At 41.6% G+C, this 20,175-nt stretch overlaps 1 protein-coding gene across 1 annotated transcript in view; it reads left to right on the top strand.

Annotated features, from left to right (window-relative positions):
• LOC132384531 (integrin alpha-8-like) overlaps window positions 1–20,175 on the top strand; it is a 152,624-nt gene that overhangs the window by 79,065 nt on the left and 53,384 nt on the right. The window contains exons 13-17 of the mRNA XM_059955682.1: window positions 3,455–3,646; window positions 6,314–6,359; window positions 14,846–14,959; window positions 15,886–15,941; window positions 18,480–18,631. Of these exons, the coding sequence (XP_059811665.1) occupies window positions 3,455–3,646; window positions 6,314–6,359; window positions 14,846–14,959; window positions 15,886–15,941; window positions 18,480–18,631 (560 nt within the window). The remainder of the gene's footprint in view (window positions 1–3,454; window positions 3,647–6,313; window positions 6,360–14,845; window positions 14,960–15,885; window positions 15,942–18,479; window positions 18,632–20,175) is intronic.

The following is a 20,175-nucleotide window of genomic DNA, read 5'->3' on the forward strand; positions in this document are numbered from 1 at the left end:
TTAATCTCACCTAGTCCCACCTATCCGCACTCAGCCCATAACCCTCCACTCCTTTCCTGTCCATATACCTATCCAATTTTACCTTAAATGACACAACTGAACTGGCCTCTACTACTTCTACAGGAAGCTCATTCCACACAGCTATCACTCTTTGAGTAAAGAAATACCCCCTCGTGTTTCCCTTAAACTTCTGCCCCCTAACTCTCAAATCATGTCCTCTAGTTTGAATCTCCCCTACTCTCAATGGAAACAGCCTGTTCACGTCAACTCTATCTATCCCTCTCAAAATTTTAAATACCTCGATCAAATCCCCCCTCAACCTTCTACGCTCCGATGAATAGAGACCTAACTTGTTCAACCTTTCTCTGTAACTTAATTGCTGAAACCCAGGTAACATCCTAGTAAATCGTCTCTGCACTCTCTCTAATTTATTGATATCTTTCCTATAATTCGGTGACCAGAACTGCACACAATATTCCAAATTTGGCCTTACCAATACCTTGTACAACTTTAGCATTACATCCCAACTTCTGTACTCAATGCTTTGATTTATAAAGGCCAGTGTTCCAAAAGCCCTCTTCACCACCCTATCTACATGAGACTCCACTTTCAGGGAACTATGCACAGTTATTCCTAGATCTCTCTGTTCCTCTGCATTCCTCAATGCCCTACCATTTACTCTGTATGTTCTATTTGGATTATTCCTGCCAAAATGTAGAACCTCACACTTCTCAGCATTAAACTCCATCTGCCAACGTTCAGCCTATTCTTCTAACCGGCATAAAACTCCCTGCAAGCTTTGAAAATCCACCTCATTATCCACAACACCTCTTACCTTAGTATCATCGGCATACTTACTAATCCAATTTACCACCCCATCATCCAGATCATTTATGTATATTACAAACAACATTGGGCCCAAAACAGATCCCTGAGGCACCCCGCTAGTCACCGGCCTCCATCCCGATAAACAATTATCCACCACTACTCTCTGGCATCTCCCATCTAGCCACTGTTGAATCCATTTTATTACTCCAGCATTAATACCTAACGACTGAACCTTCTTAACCAACCTTCCATGTGGAACTTTGTCAAAGGCTTTGCTGAAGTCCATATAGACTACATCCACTGCCTTACCATCGTCAACATTCCTCGTAACTTCTTCAAAAAATTCAATAAGGTTTGTCAAACATGACCTTCCACGCACAAATCCATGCTGGCTACTTCTAATCAGATCCCGTCTATCCAGATAATTATAAATACTATCTCTAAGAATACTTTCCATTAATTTACCCACCACTGATGTCAAACTGACAGGTCTATAATTGCTAGGCTTCCTTCTAGAACCCTTTTTAAACAATGGAACCACATGAGCAATACGCCAATCCTCCGGCACAATCCCCGTTTCTAATGACATATTAAAGATCTCCGTCAGAGCTCCTGCTATTTCTACACAATCTTCCCTCAAGGTCCTGGGGAATATCCTGTCAGGACCCGGAGATTTATCCACTTTTAAATTTCTTAAAAGCGCCAGTACCTCCACCTTTTTAATTGTCATAGGTTCCATAACTTCCTTACTTGTTTCCCACACCTTAGACAATTCAATATCCTTCTCCTTAGTGAATACCGAAGAGAAGAAATCATTCAAAATCTCTCCCATCTCCTTCGGTTCCACACATAGCTGACCACTCTGATTCTCTAAGGGTCCAATTTTATCCCTCACTATCCTCTTGCTTTTAATATAACTGTAGAAACCTTTCGGATTTACTTTCACCTTATTTGCCAAACCAACCTCGTATCTTCTTTTAGCTTTTCTAATCTCTTTCTTAAGATTCCTTTTACATTCTTTATATTCCTCGAGCAATTCCTTTACTCCATGCTGCCTATATCTATTGTAGACATCCCTCTTTTTCTGAACCAAATTTCTAATATCCCTTGAAAACCATGGTGCTCTCAAACCTTTAACCTTTCCTTTCACCCTAACAGGAACATAAAGATTCTGTACCCTCATAATTTCACCCTTAAATGACCTCCATTTCTCTATTACATCCTTCCCATAAAACAACTTGACCCAATCCACTCTCTCTAAATCCCTTCGCATCCCCTCAAAGTTAGCCTTTCTCCAATCAAAAATCTCAACTCTAGGTCCAGTCCTGTCCTTCTCCATAATTATATTGAAGCTAATGCTATTGTGATCACTGGACCCGAAGTGTTCCCCAACACATACATCTGTCAGCTGACCTATCGCATTCCCTAACAGGAGATCCAATACTGCCCCATCTCTAGTCGGTACTTCTATGTATTGTTGCAAAAAACTATCCTGCACACATTTCACAAACTCTAAACCATCCAGCCCTTTTACAGAATGAGCTTCCCAGTCTACGTGTGGAAAATTAAAATCTCCCACAATCACCACCTTGTGTTTACTACAAATATCTGCTATCTCCTTACAAATTTGCTCTTTCAACTCACGCGCCCCATTAGGTGGCCTATAATACACTCCCATCAGTGTTACTGCACCTTTCCCATTCTTCAATTCCACCCAAATGGCCTCCCTAGAGGAGCTCTCTAATCTATCCTTCCAAAGCACCGCCATAAGATTTTCTCGGACAAGCAATGCAACACCTCCTCCTCTGGCCCCTCCTACTCTATCACACCTGAAGCAACTAAATCCAGGAATATTTAGTTGCCAAACACACCCTTCCTGCAACCATGTTTCACTAATAGCTACAACATCATAATTCCAGGTATCAATCCATGCTTTAAGCTCATCCACCTTTCTTACAATGCTCCTAGCATTAAAATAGATACATTTAAGATACTCTCCATCTCCTCCTCTCTTTCCATCCCTAACAATGCATTCAAATTTATTATCCTTTTCTTTCTTCTCCCCTACATCTTCGGGCTGAGCGCATCCCTTCTCCATCACCTGCCTTTCTTCCCTCACACACTATTTACTTGCTCCACTGGTGAACTAACCTCCTCTCCCATAGTCTCCTCAAATAGTCTCCCACCCCCCCATCTTACTAGTTTAAAGTCCACCCTGTAGCCCTAGCAAACCTCCCCGCTAGGATATTGGTCCCCCCACGATTCAAGTGTAACCCGTCCTTCTTGAACAGGTCACTCCTGCCCCAGAAGAGGTCCCAATGATCCAGAACCCTGCCTAATCACAGAACAACTTACAATGATCAATTAACCCATCTTTGGACTGTGGGAGGAAACCAGAGCACCCGGAGGAAACGTACAGATTCCTTACAGGCAGTGGCAGGAATTGAACCTGGCTTGCTGGTACTGTAAAGCGTTGTGCTAACCATTATGCTACTGTGCTGCCTCTGGAACTGCAATATTTTCTTCCCTTTGAAGCTACTTGTATTCTTTATTTAAAGTACACCTGCTGACATAATCTTTGTCAATGCCTGAGTTAGATTGTAATGGGATACAACTGTCTCTACAGATGTAGCAGTTGGAGCCCCATTTGCTGGTGAAGATGGTAAAGGAAGGGTGTTTGTTTACCTGGGACATACGACTGGCCTCTACCAAAAGCCTTTTCAAGAACTGCAGGGAAGTTGGACTCCTGATGTGATATCAGCAGGATTTGGCTTTGCATTGAAAGGAGGTTCGGATATTGATGAAAATAATTTCCCAGGTAAAGTTTTAAATCTCCATGTTTCTTGGATATGGTTGTGTAGCTCAAATATATACTTAACTTATCTGAACACTGTAAAATGTCGGACATAAGCTAAGCATTTCTCAATGATGGTTTTGTAATATCAATGCTCTTTTGGAATGAGAGATATTGGAGGGGTAGGGAGAAGCAAAGCTGGTGTCTGGGAATTGGTCTCCAGAAAGCAGATCCACTGAATGAAGACACCTTATAGTGATACTGAACAGGGCCTTTCTAGACAAGCAAATAGAAATGAGTAAGATGTACTTTGGGGAGTAATAACCACACCCGGTTGTTCTTGAGGAACATCCTATCTCTTAGTAGCCTGTTATAAATGTGCTGGGTTAACCCACATTTATAGAAGGAAAAATAGGATACCCTGGATTGTCTTCCATAAGCTTTCAGTTATTTCATATTTTCAGATTAGATGTAGCCTGAGAAATAGAGATCACCAGTAAATCACATGGGAACACAACAGCCAGTGTGGATTAAATTAGCTGTTGAATTCAGTGCATTTTGTTGCACATCAGAGAAAAAGAAACTATTGGTGTGAAGGCTGGTGTAATGCTGAGATAGTGTACTAAAACTAGCACAAAGAAATTGGAAGGATTGCATGGGTTCGAAAGAGCTAGCATGTTTAACTGGGATACTCCCTGTAGTATGAGCTGACAGCACTCTCTAGTGGAGAACCTAATATTCACTGAAAAAACAGTGATAGCTTTATTGGGCACACCTGCTTGTAGTACAAATATCTAGTGAGCCAATCATGTGGCAGCAATTCAATGCATGACAGCATGGGCAAGAAGTTCAGTTCTTGTTCACACCAAACATCAGAATGGGGAAGAAATGAGATCAAAGTGGTTTTGACCATGGAATGATTGTTGGTGCCAGACAGAGTGGTTTGAGTATCTCAGAATCTGCTGATCTCCTGGGCTTTTCACACACAACACTCTCTAGAGTTAGGAGTGGCATGCTGGCATAACACTATTACAGCACCAGCGACCTGGGTTCTGCTTTCTGTAAGGAGTTTGTACATTCTCCCCATGACTGTGTGGGCTTCCTCCAAGGGCTCCGGTTTCACTCCATGTTCTAAAGATGATGAGTTAGTAGGTTAATTGATCTCATGGGTATAATTGGGTAGCGCAGGCTCGTTGGGCCAGAAGGGCCTGGTACTGTGCTGTATTGTTAAATAAAAATAAAGTTTACAGAGAATGGTACAAAAAATCAAAAAACACCCAGTGAGCAGTAGGTCTGTGGTTCAAGCTGCCTTGTTAATGAGGGAGTCAGAGGGGAATAGCCAAACTGGTTCAAGCTAACGGGAAGATGTCAGTAACCAGGTGTTACAACAGTGGTGTGCAGAAGAGCATCTCTGGATGTGCTACGTGTCAAGCCTTGATGTGAATAGTCTATAGCAGCAGAAGACAATGTACATAACTCAGTGGCCACTTTATTAGGTACAGGGGGTATTTAGTAAAGTGACCACTAAGTGTATAAGCAAATGATTGATTGTTTTATATTCTTGAAGAATATTTCTGAGTAATGTTTTAGCAAGAACAAAATAAAAAGGTACACATTGCATGTAGCCTGGCAGTTTTGTTATAATCTGTGAAGTAAATGAAAACCAGGCAAATAATTTATTAAAAGTGAAATTTGCCTTTTGAAGTGTTGTAGGATTTCAGCTGTGCCATCACGACCTGGCAGCCTATTTAATTCTGAATTCAATAAATTGGATCAGTCACGGACTAACTATGAAGACTGGCCTTTGCTGCCATTGAGGAAATATTCAACAGATTTGTTGCCATTGACAGTGAAAGCAATTTATCACTGACTTGGAGTTGAAAGAGACTTCAGTCTCACACTATAAGGCTGCACCTTGAACTTTCAGATGCAGACCTTCCCAGAGCAGAATGGAAATGAAACTGGCCTTATGAGAGTTTCAAGCAAAGAAATTAAGTTTAGAACTTTCTTACAGTGATGTCACCAAAACAGAAGCAGTTCTTTGATACAGCCTAAGTTGCTCTTAGAGACGAACATTACTTCTAATTCAATTGAACTGGAATTGCACCAAAGATCAGGTCCAGTATCATGAAACAATGACTTGAAAGTCAGCTGTGATTGTCCCACTGTACACAAACATAGAGTTCCCCTAATGCAGAGAGTATGCCAGCTCAGTAGTGGAACTGTGTCAAGGACAGTAAAAGCAGCAAGTATCTAGACAAGCACTTGAGTTACTGAGGCAGAAAAGGCTACAGCCCTTTTGCTGGTAAATGAGAAAGAGTCTGTTTCTGTGCCGTTTGACTCTGCGACTGTACCCCAGCATGGCAACAGCATTAGCGGGACTCTGTTCCAGAGGAGTGACAGCGCCAATGTAATTAACTCCACCCTGCCCTGTCCAGCATGGTATGTCTGTATTTATTGCACATTCTGCAATTTTGCTGTGCCATTGGCCAATGAATTGTGAAAGCTGGTCATGAAAAGCAATGTGTTATTTTGACCTCGGATGGGGTAAACAATCTTCAATTCCTTGAGACAGTTTTATAACATCAGAGAAATTCACGGATACATCAGTGGGAACTCCTCAAGACTACATGGTTAGTTGCAAGATGCTCCATGCAAATGCCTTTATGTGTGCCCTTCCTTGTTTTACAGATTTGATTGTTGGTGCTCATGATGCCGATAATGTTCTGGTGTACAGGTGAGGACCTCTACACAACTTCAGCATATTTCTTCAACTTAATCAGCAGTCGCCTCCCCAAGGATCTCTGTCTCTAATTAAGTATCCACTGAATTATTTAAATCGCCAATACACAGCCCTATCTCAACATACGCTAGCAATATGCCAGAGGTTTGAGTGTGGCAGGGAGCATAAGTGTATGAAGTTACCATAACTAGAGAGAAGATTCTTGGGAAACTGAAAGTTATGAAGGTAGATAAGTCACCTGGACCAGATGGTATACACCTTAGGGTTCTGAAAGAGGTGGCTGAAGAGACTGTGGAGGCATTAGAAATGATTTTTCAAGAATCATTAGATTCTGACATGGTTCGGAGGAATGGAAAATTGCAACTGCCATTCCACTCTTCAGGAAAGGAGAGAGGCAGCAGAAAGGAAACTATAGACCAGTTAGTCTGACCTCAGTGGTTGGGAAAATGTTGGAATCAATTGTTAAGGATGTGTTTCGGAATCCTTGGAGGCACATGATAAAATAGGCCGCAGTCAGCATGGTTTCCTTAACAGAAAATCTCGACAAATCTGTTGGAATTCTTTGAAGTAATAAAAAACAGGATAGACAAAGAAGAATCAGTGAATGTTGTGTACTTGGATTTTCAGAAGGCCTTTGACAAACTGCCACACATGAGGCTGCTTAACAAATTAAGAGCCTATGGTATTACAGGAAAGTTACCAACATGGATAAAGCAGTAGCTGACTGGCAGGAGGCAAAGAGTGGGAATAAAGGGAGCCTTTTCTGGCTGGCTGCCACTGACTAGTGGTGTTCCACAGCAGTTTCTGTTAGGACCAATTCTTTTTACATTATATGTCAATGATTTGGATGATGGAATTGATGGCTTTGTTGCAAAGTTTGCAGCTGATATGAAGACAGGTGGAGGGGCAGGTAGTTTTGAGGAAGTAGAGAGAATACAGAAGGACTTAGATGGATGAGGAGAATGGCAAAGAAGTGGCAGATGGAATACAGTGTCGGGAAGTGAATGGTTATGCACTTTGGTAGAAGAAATAAAAGAGTAAACTATTTTCTAAATGGAGAGAAAATTTTAAAAACTGAGGTACAAAGGGGCTTGGGAGTCCTTGTGCAGGATACACTAAAGGTTAAATTGCAGGTTGAGTCAGTGGTGAGGAAGGCAAATGCAATGTTAGCAGTCATTTTGAGAGGACTAGAATTTAAAATCAAGGACCTAATGTTGAGACTTTATAAAGCACTGCTGAAGCCTCACTTGGAGTATTGTGAGCAGTTTTGGGCCATTTATCTAAGAAATGAAACGTTCTAGTTCTGTTGGCTGTGTAAGTCCAGGGAAGACAATCCCTGGCCCCGCCAAACGTGGGAGATTGAAGAGAAAATCCCCGAAAACCCCCTGTTTGTGATTGGTTTCCCTGTTACGAATCTGTACCACGAAATAACAGACAGTACAGCGCATACAATTAAGCGATTTAGCTTTATAATTCTTTATTTGACTAAAGGGTTAGTAGTAAAGAAAAAGCAAAAAAAAAGAAAAGTGCCCATTTTAATGAAACAGTCTAATGTGCACAAGTTGGAGCTCATGGTTTCCCCTTCACCGATCCTCCTTCGATCTCCCCGGCCTTTGTCGGATCATGGCCCCACTTCGGGAAGAGTCCTACAACCTCTTCTCTCCTACATCTTCTCCCTTCATCTCCCACTGAACAAAAAGCCCAAGCCCAATCTTAGTGTCCTTCACCAGAGAAACCTCCCCTTAATCTGGCCATCCTAATTGGATGGCGCACAATTCTCCTATCTCTTATTTTCAACAGTAACCCAAACAAGCAGCTTACACAGAAGAGAACAGCGTAACAGAGAAAAAATATGAACCAGGGAATTTACAGAAAGAATGTGCTGACACTGGAGAGGGTTCAAAAGAAGTTCATGAAGATGATTCTGGGATTGAAAGACTTGTCATAAGGGGGTGTTTGATGGCTCTGGACCTGTATTTACTGGAATTCAGAAGAATGATGGGCGTCTTCATTGAAATCTATTGAATGTTGAAAGGCCTCAGTAGAGTGGATGTGGAGTGGATGTTTGCTGTGGTGGGGGAGTCTAAGACCAGAGGACACAGACTCAGAATAGAGGGGTGTCCTTTGAGAATGGAGATGAGGAGGAATTTCTTTAACCAGAGAGTGGAGTGTGGAATTTGTTCCCACGGGCAGCTGTGGAAACTAAGTCATTGGGTATATTTAAGACAAAGGCTGATAGATTCTTGATTAGTCAGGGCATGAAAGGATACGGGAAGAAGGCAGGAGACCGGGGCAGAGAGGAAGCTAGATCAGCCATGATGAAATGGTGGAGCAGACTCGATGGGCCAAATGGCCTAATTCTGCTCCAATATCTTATTGTCTTAATTTATACCTGAACAGTATTATTCAGCTCCTCTCCCACACCACTCTGATATAAGTGGAGGCAAGTGAGAAGCTCAGTGGAATGTTATTAGAAAGGAATAAAGACACAAACCTAGAATTTCTTTTGGAATTACATATGTGAGTTACAAGAATGACAATGGAATAGTATGATTGAGCACTTTTACTAAGTCATTTTAGTATGAGTACACGTTGGCCAACTTACAAAGTGGAAGCTACCATCCAAGCCCGCTGAGTCAAAAATATGCGCACTTGAAAACTCACGCAAAAAGGAAATGCCTCCTGCGCATAGGAGGTCCAATCAGTTTACCGCACGATCAATCGACCGCATGCGCACTCACCTTATTCTTGCAAGCAATCTGATACAGTTCACCTCTGCCGCCTATAAATGGGAACTGCAGAGGAAGGAAATAAATGAGGTAAACAGAGGAAAATGATGAAATGTCTATCCTGCTTGGTGGCAGTCAATTGGCCAGCACAGCCTTGTGCAATGCTGCAGAGCAACAGCTTCTCTCTCTGTGGCTTCCCAGTTAGCTGATGTTGAGAACAGAGGCTGTGAAACCCTTCTTCTCTTGATGAAGCATCCATTGACTCATCTGCTAGGACACTGTCTTCATCAGCAGGGTAAGCTTTTGTAGCTTCCTGCGTCCCAGACATTTCGCTGGCAAAAATAATCCAAATGTAGCCTGACAATTCCTCTGTCAGCCAGCTCATATTCTGCTACTTGACTGGAAGACAGCTGGTAACTAGCTTGCTTCCTGCAAGATGCGCCCTGTAGACTCGGGCTCTGGTAACAAACATTTGTGACCTAGTGTGTATAATGTATTACTGTGTGGCCTCTTCCCTGCTGCAAATTTGTTCCTGGATAAGATGCACTTAAACATTAACACTTTGCTGGCAGTTCTTCTTAAGCTTGAATATCACTGCCTGACCACAGTATTGTCCCAAAGCATCCACTTGGAAAACCTGCTGGTCCTTTTGTAATGGAGAAATCAATGCCGGTTTCTCCTCAATATGGTTGATGCAGGACAGCGTAATGGCATCTTTTGAATCCTATTTTTTGCCCAGCAAATTAGGCCGTTTGCTTCCATTGATCACATGCACGGGTAAGTGAAATAGGTACCCCGCTGAACCACATCTACCATAAAAACCCCATGCATGTCCACACTACCTTCAGTGTAGCTGTGAAACACTGAGATCAGTGGTCATGGAGGTAATTTTGGAATCTGGTGTAAGGATAATTCACTTAACAAGGTGATGGCTGACCCCATATCCAGCCCAAATCTCACAGGCTGATTATCAACTGTAAGTGAATCCAAGTAAGGAGGCTGGATTCTGAGGCCCAAGTCATAGGTTTGGAAAGTGGTGCCCACTTCTTTGCTCCTGCTGTCTCCTTGCATGGAGTTGATGGTTGAATTCTACTGCATTCTGATGGCATGATGCTTTGTGAAGCTGAGGTGCCCTACCTACTGTCAGAACTGAGAGAGTGTCTTTTGATGTTTGCAATCATGCCATTGGGTACAACTTTACGCACAGTGATAGCATCTTTGTGGAGTCTTACGTGATGTTGCCTGTGGGTTGTGGGTCGGAATTCCCTGGCAAACATTGATATCTCCAGAAGGAGTTCTTGCTCCAGTACTGCCTGACTCAGTAGAGATGGAGGTAGCTGAATCTGTATAAGGTCTCTCTTGACTGCCTCTCAGTGGCAAGCTGTGGAGTGTGCTTTGTCCCAAGACAAATCATTCTTTTTGGACAGGAGACTCTCCTGGGTGCTTCCATCTTTAGACTCTAACAATCAATGCTTGGATAAGCATCGTTTCTTCAAATTTGCTTTGGGAAATATCTTTGTACTAGCTTTCCTGTGCCACTAAGATCAGTGTTGTGATGAAATCATCTTTGTTCTCATCGGGGTCTGCCGTAGCTGTGAGAAGCTGAAGCATGACATAAAAGCATTGTCCTGCATCCCCAAACATAGTCCAAAGCCTGAAGCATGTCTGTCAGTTCAGATTCATTCTGTAGGTGCAGAGCATAAATGTACTTCTGCCCAAGTTCTTCCAAGAGCAGCTTGAGGCACATTACTTTCTCTAGCTTTACCACTGGTCTTAACATTGCTAGGAGTTCTTTCTAGTCTAGGAAGGATGCCTTCCATTACAGCCAGGTTCCAGAGGTTGATCTTGCCGTGGGTGCACCCCAAAGTGGATTGAGTGCTTGGAGTAGAGTCCCCATTCCTGTTTTAATCCTTGTCGCCAACTGTTACATAAACGCAAAGCAAGACCGACAACGGAGTAGTGTGGTTAAATATTATAACTGACATGTTAGTACTGTACATGCTGCACAACTTACAGTGCGGGAGCAATGAACTGGGCCAGCTGAGGTGAAAACGTGTGCACTTGATGGCCTGCGCAAAAAGGGAGTGCCTCCGGCACAGAGGAGGCCCGATCGATTCGCTGCGCGTTTGCCACATTCTCACAATTGATCCGATACAGTTCCACAAGCAGATTGACATTGTGAATTTTGAAACTTGCTGAAATTGTTTATATGTTACTGGGTGTCTTCAGATGTTCATTATATCACCTATTCATTTTATTGCAAAATCTTTGTGTATACTAACGTTGTCTTCCCTTTACAGATTACTCAAAAGATGGCAACAAAAGCACAGTAAAGATTTGTTAAGAGTGAAATTTCAACCTGGGTGATTTAAATTACAACCGTCATTAATCAATCACAGGAGAATGAACTTTCATTAATACTAAGAGGTCTCAGGATACATTATTTAAAGGTCCAATCACACTAATCCTGCATCTTCAAACTCTTGACTACAATCTATTTTGACTTCTGATCATTCAGAACATAGAAGAGTACATGTCAGGGACAGGCCCTTCAGCCCACAATATCTGTGCTGACCATGACACCAAATACCTTTATATAAGACCATAAGGTATAGAGCCGAATTAGGCCATTTGGCCCATCGAGTCTGCACTGCCATTTCATCATTACTGATGCATTTTTCCTCTTATCCCTAGTCTCCTGCCTTCTCCCCGTATCCTCTTATCCCATGACCAATCAACAATCTATCAACCTCTGCCTTAAATATGCATAAAGACTTAATCTCCACAGCTGCCTGTGGCAATGAATTCCACAGATTCACCACCCTCTGGCTAAAGAAATTCCTCCTCATCTCCATTCTAAAAGGATGCCCCTCTGTTCTGAGACTTGGTCCTCTGGTCTTAAACTCTCCCACCACAGGAAACATACTCTCCACATCCACTCTATCAAGGCCTTTCGCCATTCGATAGGTTTCAGTGAAGACACCCCTCATTCTTCAGAATTCCAGTGAACACAGGCTCAGAGCCATCAAATGCTCTTCATGTGATAAGCCGTTCAATCCCAAAATCATTTTCATGAACCTTTTTTGAACCTGCTCCAGTTTCAGTACATCCTTTCTAAGATAAGGGGTCCAAAGCTGCTCACAATACTCCAAGTGAGGCCTCACCAGTGCTCTATAAAGTCTCAACATTACATCCTTGCTTTTATATTCTCGTCCTCTTGAAATGAATGCTAACATTGCATTTGCCTTCCTCACCACAGACTCAAACCTGCAAATTAACCTTTAGGGAATCCTGCACAAGGACTCCCAAGGACTCCATTTTTTTGTATTTTCTCTCCATTCAGAAAACAGTCGACCTTTTACTTCTTCTACTAAAGTGCATGGCCATACATTTCCCAACACTGTATTTCATCTGCCATTTCATTTCTCATTCTCCTAATCTGTCTAAATCCTTCCATAGGCTCTCTGTTTCCTCAAAACTACCTGCCCCTCCACCTATCTTTATAACATCTGCAAGCTTTGCAACAAAGCCGTCAATTTCATCATCTAAATTGTATATATAATGTAAAAAGCATCAGTCCCAACATAGACCCCTGTGGAACACCACTAGTCAGTGGCAGACAACCAGAAAAAGCTGCTTTTATTCCCACTCTTTGCCTCCTACCAATCAGCCACTGCTTTACCAATGCTAGAATCTTTCCTGTAATACCATGGGCTCGTATCTTGTTAAGGAGCTCATGTGTGGCAACTTGTCAAAGGCCTTCTGAAAATCCAAGTACACAACATCAACCGGTTCTCCTTTGTCTATCCTGCTTATTATTTCTTCAAAGAATTCCAACAGATTTGTCAGGCAAGATTTTCCCTTGAGGAAACCATGCTGACTACGGCCTATTTTATCATGTGCCTCCAAGTACCCTGACACCTCATCCTTCAGAATCGACTCCAACCTCTTCCCAACCACTGAGGTCAGACTAACTGGTTTATAGTTTCCTTTCTTCTGCCTCTCTCCTTTTTTGAAGAGTGGAGTGATATTTGCAATTTTCCAGCCTTACAGAACCATTCCAGAATCTAGTGATTCCTCAAAGATCATTACTAATGCCTCCACAATCTCTTCAGCCACCTCTTTCTGAACGGTGAGATGTAGACCATCTGATTAAGGTGACTGATCTACCTTCAGACCTTTCAGTTTTCCAAGAACCTTCTCTCTAGTTATGGTAACTTCACACACTTCATGACCCCTGTCACCTGGAACTTCCAGCATACTGTTAGTGTCTTCCACAATGAAAACTGATGCAAAATACTTATTCAGTTTGTCCACCATTTTGTTGTCTCCCATTACTGCCTCTCCAGCATTGTTTTCCAGCGGTCTGATGTCCACTCTCGCCTCCACATAATCCACATCTCTTCATTCCATGCTTGCTCATGTACCTGTCTAAATGCATCTATTGTCTGCTTTTACCATCACACCTGGCATCTCACCTGAGTGTGGAAAAAAACCTACCTCATGCATCTCCTTCAAACTTTTTGAGTAATCCACAAACTTGTTAATCAGTCTATTTACATTTTTATCCAAACAACTGAGGTCCCAGCACTGATCCCTGCAGAACATTGATTATAGACATCCAGTCAGAATAATGCCCCTCTATCACTATCCTGTGTCCTCCATGGCCAAGCCAATTTTGAAAGCAATCTATAAAGTGACCATGAATTCCATGCACCTTAATCTTCTGAATCAGCTTACAATGAAGACCTTGTCAAATACCTTACTAAAGACCATGTAGTCAACATTCACTGACCTACTATAAGGCAGTGACGATGAACTTCTGCAGCAGTTTGAGTGGTTGATGAGCTCTCAGTGTAAGTGCATGTAGAATAGAGAAGTCAGTAACACGCACAGTCCCTGATGCAGTGTGGTCTTGTGGAAGAGAACCTGACAACGCTGTTTGCCAACTTGTCACAATGTTTCAAGAAAGGGGCAATTGCTTTCATCAAACAACACACACAAAATTCTGGAGGAACTCAGCAGGCTAGGCAACATCTATGGTAAAAAGTATAGTTGACGTTTTAGCAAAGACCCTTCAGCAAGACTGAAGAAAAAAGATGAGCAGTCAGAGTTAGAAGCTGGGGGGCAAGGAGGGAAAGAAACACAAGGATCCTACCACCAAGTGCATCTTTCACCTCCCTCTTCCTTCCCATTATCATTAGGCAGCTCGATTTAGACATTGAAATATTTAACATTTTTTCAAAGTCTTTTTGGAGTTTGTATGTGGATGCTAACAAGGGTGAACTAAAGATCAGAAGAGAATGTTGTAAGCCAGTGCCTTAGTTGGCTACATATGCAAGTGAGGGAGGAAAAGGTGATGGCCCAGTTTGCAGAGATACAATACAAGTGAGGGAGGAAAAAGTGATGGCCCAGTTTGCAGAGATACAATACAAGTGAGGGAGGAAAAAGTGATGGCCCAGTTTGCAGAGATACAATACAAGTGAGGGAGGAAAAGGTGATGGCCCAGTTTGCAGAGATACAATACAAGTGAGGGAGGAAAAGGTGATGGCCCAGTTTGCAGAGATACAATACAAGTGAGGGAGGAAAAAGTGATGGCCCAGTTTGCAGAGATACAATACAAGTGAGGGAGGAAAAGGTGATGGCCCAGTTTGCAGAGATACAATACAAGTGAGGGAGGAAAAAGTGATGGCCCAGTTTGCAGAGATACAATACAAGTGCTGACCACAAATTCCTCCTTTGCTCCAACAGGGCAAAACCAGTTGTAGCAGCCAATGTTAAACTCACACTTGAACCAGATATTCTGAATCCAGAATTCAAGGCATGCTTGAACACAAAGTCTGGAACTTCTATCCCTGTGACATGGTAAGAAATTTCCATTGTATTTCTGATAAATATTAAGACAGAGGCAAACTCAATTATTGCAACCTCCCTGTTAGCTTTTACCTCTCCTCTCCAACCAATAACCTCAGGTTCCTGTCTCATTACTCCCACTCTTGTCTTTATACTGGTCTTTCAGTCCTGATGTAGGATTTCAACACAAGATAGTTCAGAAGTATGACTTAGTAACCTGAAAATGCCCTATAATGTGAAGATGTTGTACATGTGAATCTGTATAAGCAACAGAATAAAAGGTTGATCTTAAATGTGAGATTTCAAAACTTCAAATGTGGTAAAGGGGCCCTGGTGAATAACTTCGTAAGTTCTGTGGTGTTGAAGATGAAGTCATTAAAAACGCTAATAGTGCTTAAAGTCAAAAAGAAACATTAAAAAATGTTCTGAAAATCTGAAGATCTTAACTGGACTGCAGATAGTGTATTTTAATTATGTTGTTACAAAAGGTGACACAATACATAGTGTATCCTCCATTTACTGACATATTGCCATGTAAGAAACACCAGAGAAATCTGGTAGCCTGTTAGGTGTATGCAAAGTTCATTAAATATTGTTATGGAGGAAATATAAAATTGTCATAACAATAATTAAAGGAGTTAAGGAAAATTTCTTCATACTAGGGATATTCAGAATGTTGAATTCTTTTTCACAAGGGTATTACTAAATGAGTCAGGTAATGATTTTAATTATGAATTAAAAGAAAAGCATATTAAATTTGTAGCTCAAGGGGATGGAATTATTTTGTGGTAATTTGAAGACAACAGGCTGAGTGAATTAGTCCCTTAAAATCCTGTAATTCAAAGATGAGAAACATGGCCTACTGTAGATTTTTTAAATTTGTTTATCTTGTCCACATTATTTGTATAGCTTTGGTCTTAAAACATATTGCTTTGCAGTTTTAAGGTGCAGATGTGTGCAGAAGTGCAAGGCCATGATATTGTTCAGCAGTACGGTAAGTGCAAATTTGAAATAGTTTGATTCTGCTCTATGCACACTCTGTCCAAGTGGAATATCAATTTATATTTATGTTTATTTTTCTTCTGTCTTATGTTTCTGCCTTCCAACCAGCCACTGTATCTTGGCTCCCTCTCCCACAGCTGGCTCTATTTGCCCTTCATTTCTCGCCTCACCTCATTCCACCTATCACCTATCAGCCCCTGTCTCACCCCTCCTTCATAGTCTTTTTGTTCTTGCCTGTTTCTTCCTTTTTGTCCTTTTCTGTCTGGTCTGCATTTTCATGTTACCCAGAGCAGCGCTAGGGCAGTGTGCTCATCCCTGTCATAATAGTGAAGGAAACCTCATTCACCTGAACGTTCAGACGCTCCAGCGTTCTTTCTATCCACGTGAGATTCATAACATTGTCTGCATGAGAAATTCAGATAATTAATGAGTACTAACTACTAACAATGGAGAAAGGAAAATGAAAACTCCCATACTAAAAGAGCATTTGAATTGAATTTGGTACTCGGTCATAAGACAATGGCATAGAAACTGCATAGCAACAAATTGCAGTATACAATTACGTGTATTGCAATTCAACATTTACTAATGCTCTGAAAATATGATGCTTTTGGCTTTTGTGCACAACTGATCTGTTAATGTATTGATTGTAGTCAGATCCAATGTACACTGATAACCTGTAGGTATTCAAATACTAATTCAAATGAGCAGATATTGGCTCCAATTTGCTGGTCTACAGATATTGGCCCCAACGTGTATGGTCCATGTGGTAGGGAGCACATTTGGTCCAAAGTCTACTGTCAGTCTTTTGAGATCCTGTGCACACTCCCAATTTGGCACCTTAGAACACAGAACATGGAACAGTGTAGCACAGAATCAAACCCACAGATGCTGCTGAACAGACTCCTACTCCTCAGTCTAAACACACCACTGTTTAACTGGGTGTAGGACTTACTAGCAACAGACCTCAAATAGTCAGGATGTACAACTGCTCCTTCCCCATCATCTTCCTCTCTTCCTCACAGCCCACTACTGTACACTCCACTCACATGGCTGCATGGTCAAACACCCTAGTAATCCCATTGCAAAGTTTGCTGATAACACGATAGTGATGGGGCTTATCACCAACAACTATGAGATGCCCTACAAAGAGGAGGCGGAAGAGCTCAAGGCCTGTTGCCAGGCAAATAATCTCTTCCTCAATGTCATTGAAAAGTAGAAAACCTACAGCACAATACAGGCCCTTTGGCTCACAAAGTTGTGCTGAACATGTCCTTACCTTAGAAATTACCTAGGGTTTCCCATAGCCCTCTATTTTTCTAAGCTCCATTTACCTATCCAGGAGTCTCTTAAAAGACCCAATCGTATCCACCTCCACCACCATCACTGGCAGCCCATTTCACACACTCACCACTCTCTGCATTTAAAAAAAAACTTACCCCTGACATCTCCGCTGTACCTACTTTCAAACACCTTAAAACTGTGCCCTCTTATGCTAGCCATTTCAGCCCTGGGATAAAGCCTCTGACTATCCACACGATCAATGTCTTTCATCATCTTATCTTGTATATGTCAATGAGACAAAGGGGATGATTATTGTCTTCAGGAGAACTTGCACCACTCACACCTCTCTTTACATCGGGAGCAAAGCAGTGGAAACTTCGAGCAGTTTTAAACTCATACAACTTCTCATGGTCCCATGAGCACATTCTACACAACGAAGAAAACTCACCAATGCCTCTACTTTCTGAGGAGGCTAAAAAGAGCTGGCCAATGCACATCTATACTTGCGTCAGATGTACAGTAGAGAGCGTCTTAACAGGCTGTATCACAGCATGGTACAGAAATTGCACTGCAGTGGACAGGAAGCCTCTACAAAGGGTAGTAAAAACTGCCCAACATATCACCGGCTCCCACTTACCCCCCATCAAGGACATAATATATCCAGAAAGGTGTTGGAAAAAGGCCAGTAACATCACAAAGGATCCCACCCACCCTGCTCATGGACTGTTTGTCCCACTCCCATCAGGGAGGAGGCTACGTAGCATCCACGCCAGGACCACCAGGCTCAAAGACAGTTACTTTCCCCAGGCAGTGAGGCTGATCAACACCTCCACCCACTATTCCACCCCTCCACACCCCCAACCGCCACTACTTTATCATCTCCTGTCAGTCACCTTATGTACAGACACTCCTGTGTCTACCATCATTTTATGGACAGACAATCAATCTATGCACAACCCCCTGGTTTCCTTGGCTATGTAAGTGTGCAGATGTTATCTCTAGCATACAATGTTGGCAGGAAAATGTACAGATGTTTGTGTTAGTTCACACACATTGGCTCCCTCCAAACATAAGTACTGTCAGAGTTGGAAATCTCAAATAGAAGAAAAAGCACTAAAAATATTCAACAAGTTAACTGGCATCTGCCACAAGGGAAATAATGTTAAGCTTTTATGTCAATAACCGTTCTTGTGTTTTTCTATAAATAAAACTTAGATTTTAATTTTATCATTTCCTTGGTTTCAAGTTCTGAATGCTCAGGTTGAGCTGGACAAAAACAAGCATAGGTCTCAAAGACGAACATTCTTTCTGCATTCACACCAAACAGAAGAACGATTTCCGTTTCCGCCAATAAAAAACAAGCAACAATTCTGCAAAAATTTCACTGCTTACCTCAAGGTATCCGCTTCTCTTCACTTAAGATCATGATGGTGGAGGAGATCTCCCTGAGGATTGTTTTTGTCTATAAAGATACTCAGCATCAGGTTAAGACTTCAGTTTCACAGGGCATTAGTGGGGCCACCTTTGAAATGCTGTGTGCAATATTAGTCTTTTTACATAAGGAAAAGAAAATGAATTGGAAACAATTCAGAGCAAGTTTATTTGAATCTGGAATGGATGGGCTGGCTCTTGAGAAAAGTTGAACAGGCTAGGCTGGTTTATAGGAGTTTTGATTAGAATGTACAAGATCCTGAGTGGAAATTTAAAAAAAAATGCAGATATGTAAACTTGGAAATTAAAAAAAATAGAAAATGTTATAAGCACCCAGCTCAGTAAGCATCCACGGAATGAATAATGGAGTTAATGCTTCAGGCTGAAGAATGTTTGTCAGATCATGAATGGTACTTTTACAAACAAGAATTCAAGTTAGGTTTGTCACTTTTAATCAACATTGTGTCCATTAACCTGACATGTTTCAGTTTTGTAAACCTGATATTTACATTGTGCTGACATACATTGACAATAAATGCATTTTACCCAGAGCAGAATTGGAGCTCAGAGCCACGAACATCTGCAGGTGGGGCTGCTGAGAGCAGGAGCTTTACTTGGCCAACAGCACCATTATCAGAATGACAGAGGAACTACATGTTCTAGTTTTTCTTGCTCTCTTCCCAGAAATCAATTTAACAGAAGAGCACCATACAATAAAAATTATCCCCCTTTTACAACCTAGGCAAATATCTCTGAAGTACAATTACTATTGAAGGAATTTTCAGAGACCTGGCTTTTGCTATGATATTATTTGGAGTTTGCATATATAATAGATTCTGGTTAATTGACCCATCAGGACCAATACAATTTGGCCCTATTAAGTGGCTGCCCCAATTTAGCTGAAGTTTCATAGGAATTGTTAAAAAGGTGTAAAAAAAAGACAAACTAATATGTATTTTAATGAAATACAGAACAAATTAGAACACAATCAATGGTGCTACAGTACTATAAAACTTTCAGAATCAGGTTTAATATCACTGGCGTATGTCGTGAAATTTGTTGTTATATGGCAGCAGTACAATGCAATACATAAAAATTGAAAAAAACTAAATTACAGTAAGAAGTAATGCAACTTTTTAATATGTCTTGCATTAAATAAGTTATGCAAAAAGAAAAAAAGTGGTGAGGCCTGGTTCATGGGTTTAATGTCCATTCAGAAATCTGATGGCGAAGAGGAAGAAACGTTGCCAGTGTCTGCACCCCCACCCCGATGGGAGCAATGAGAAGAGAGCGTGTCCTGGGTGATGGGGGTCCTCAATGATAGATCTGCCTTTTTGAGGCATCGCTCCTTTTTGAAGGTGTCCTCAGTGCCCATGATGGAGCTGGCTGAGTTTACAACTTTGTAGCTTTTGCTGATCCTGTATATTAGTTCCTAATAGTTATCGGCGGAGGAATCCATGCAGTACTTTTTGAACACAAATACGCACTACTGACATTATTTAAAAACTGTT

This window comes from Hypanus sabinus, chromosome X1 (assembly GCF_030144855.1).
Source record: "Hypanus sabinus isolate sHypSab1 chromosome X1, sHypSab1.hap1, whole genome shotgun sequence".
NCBI classification, from domain to species: Eukaryota; Metazoa; Chordata; class Chondrichthyes; order Myliobatiformes; family Dasyatidae; genus Hypanus; species Hypanus sabinus.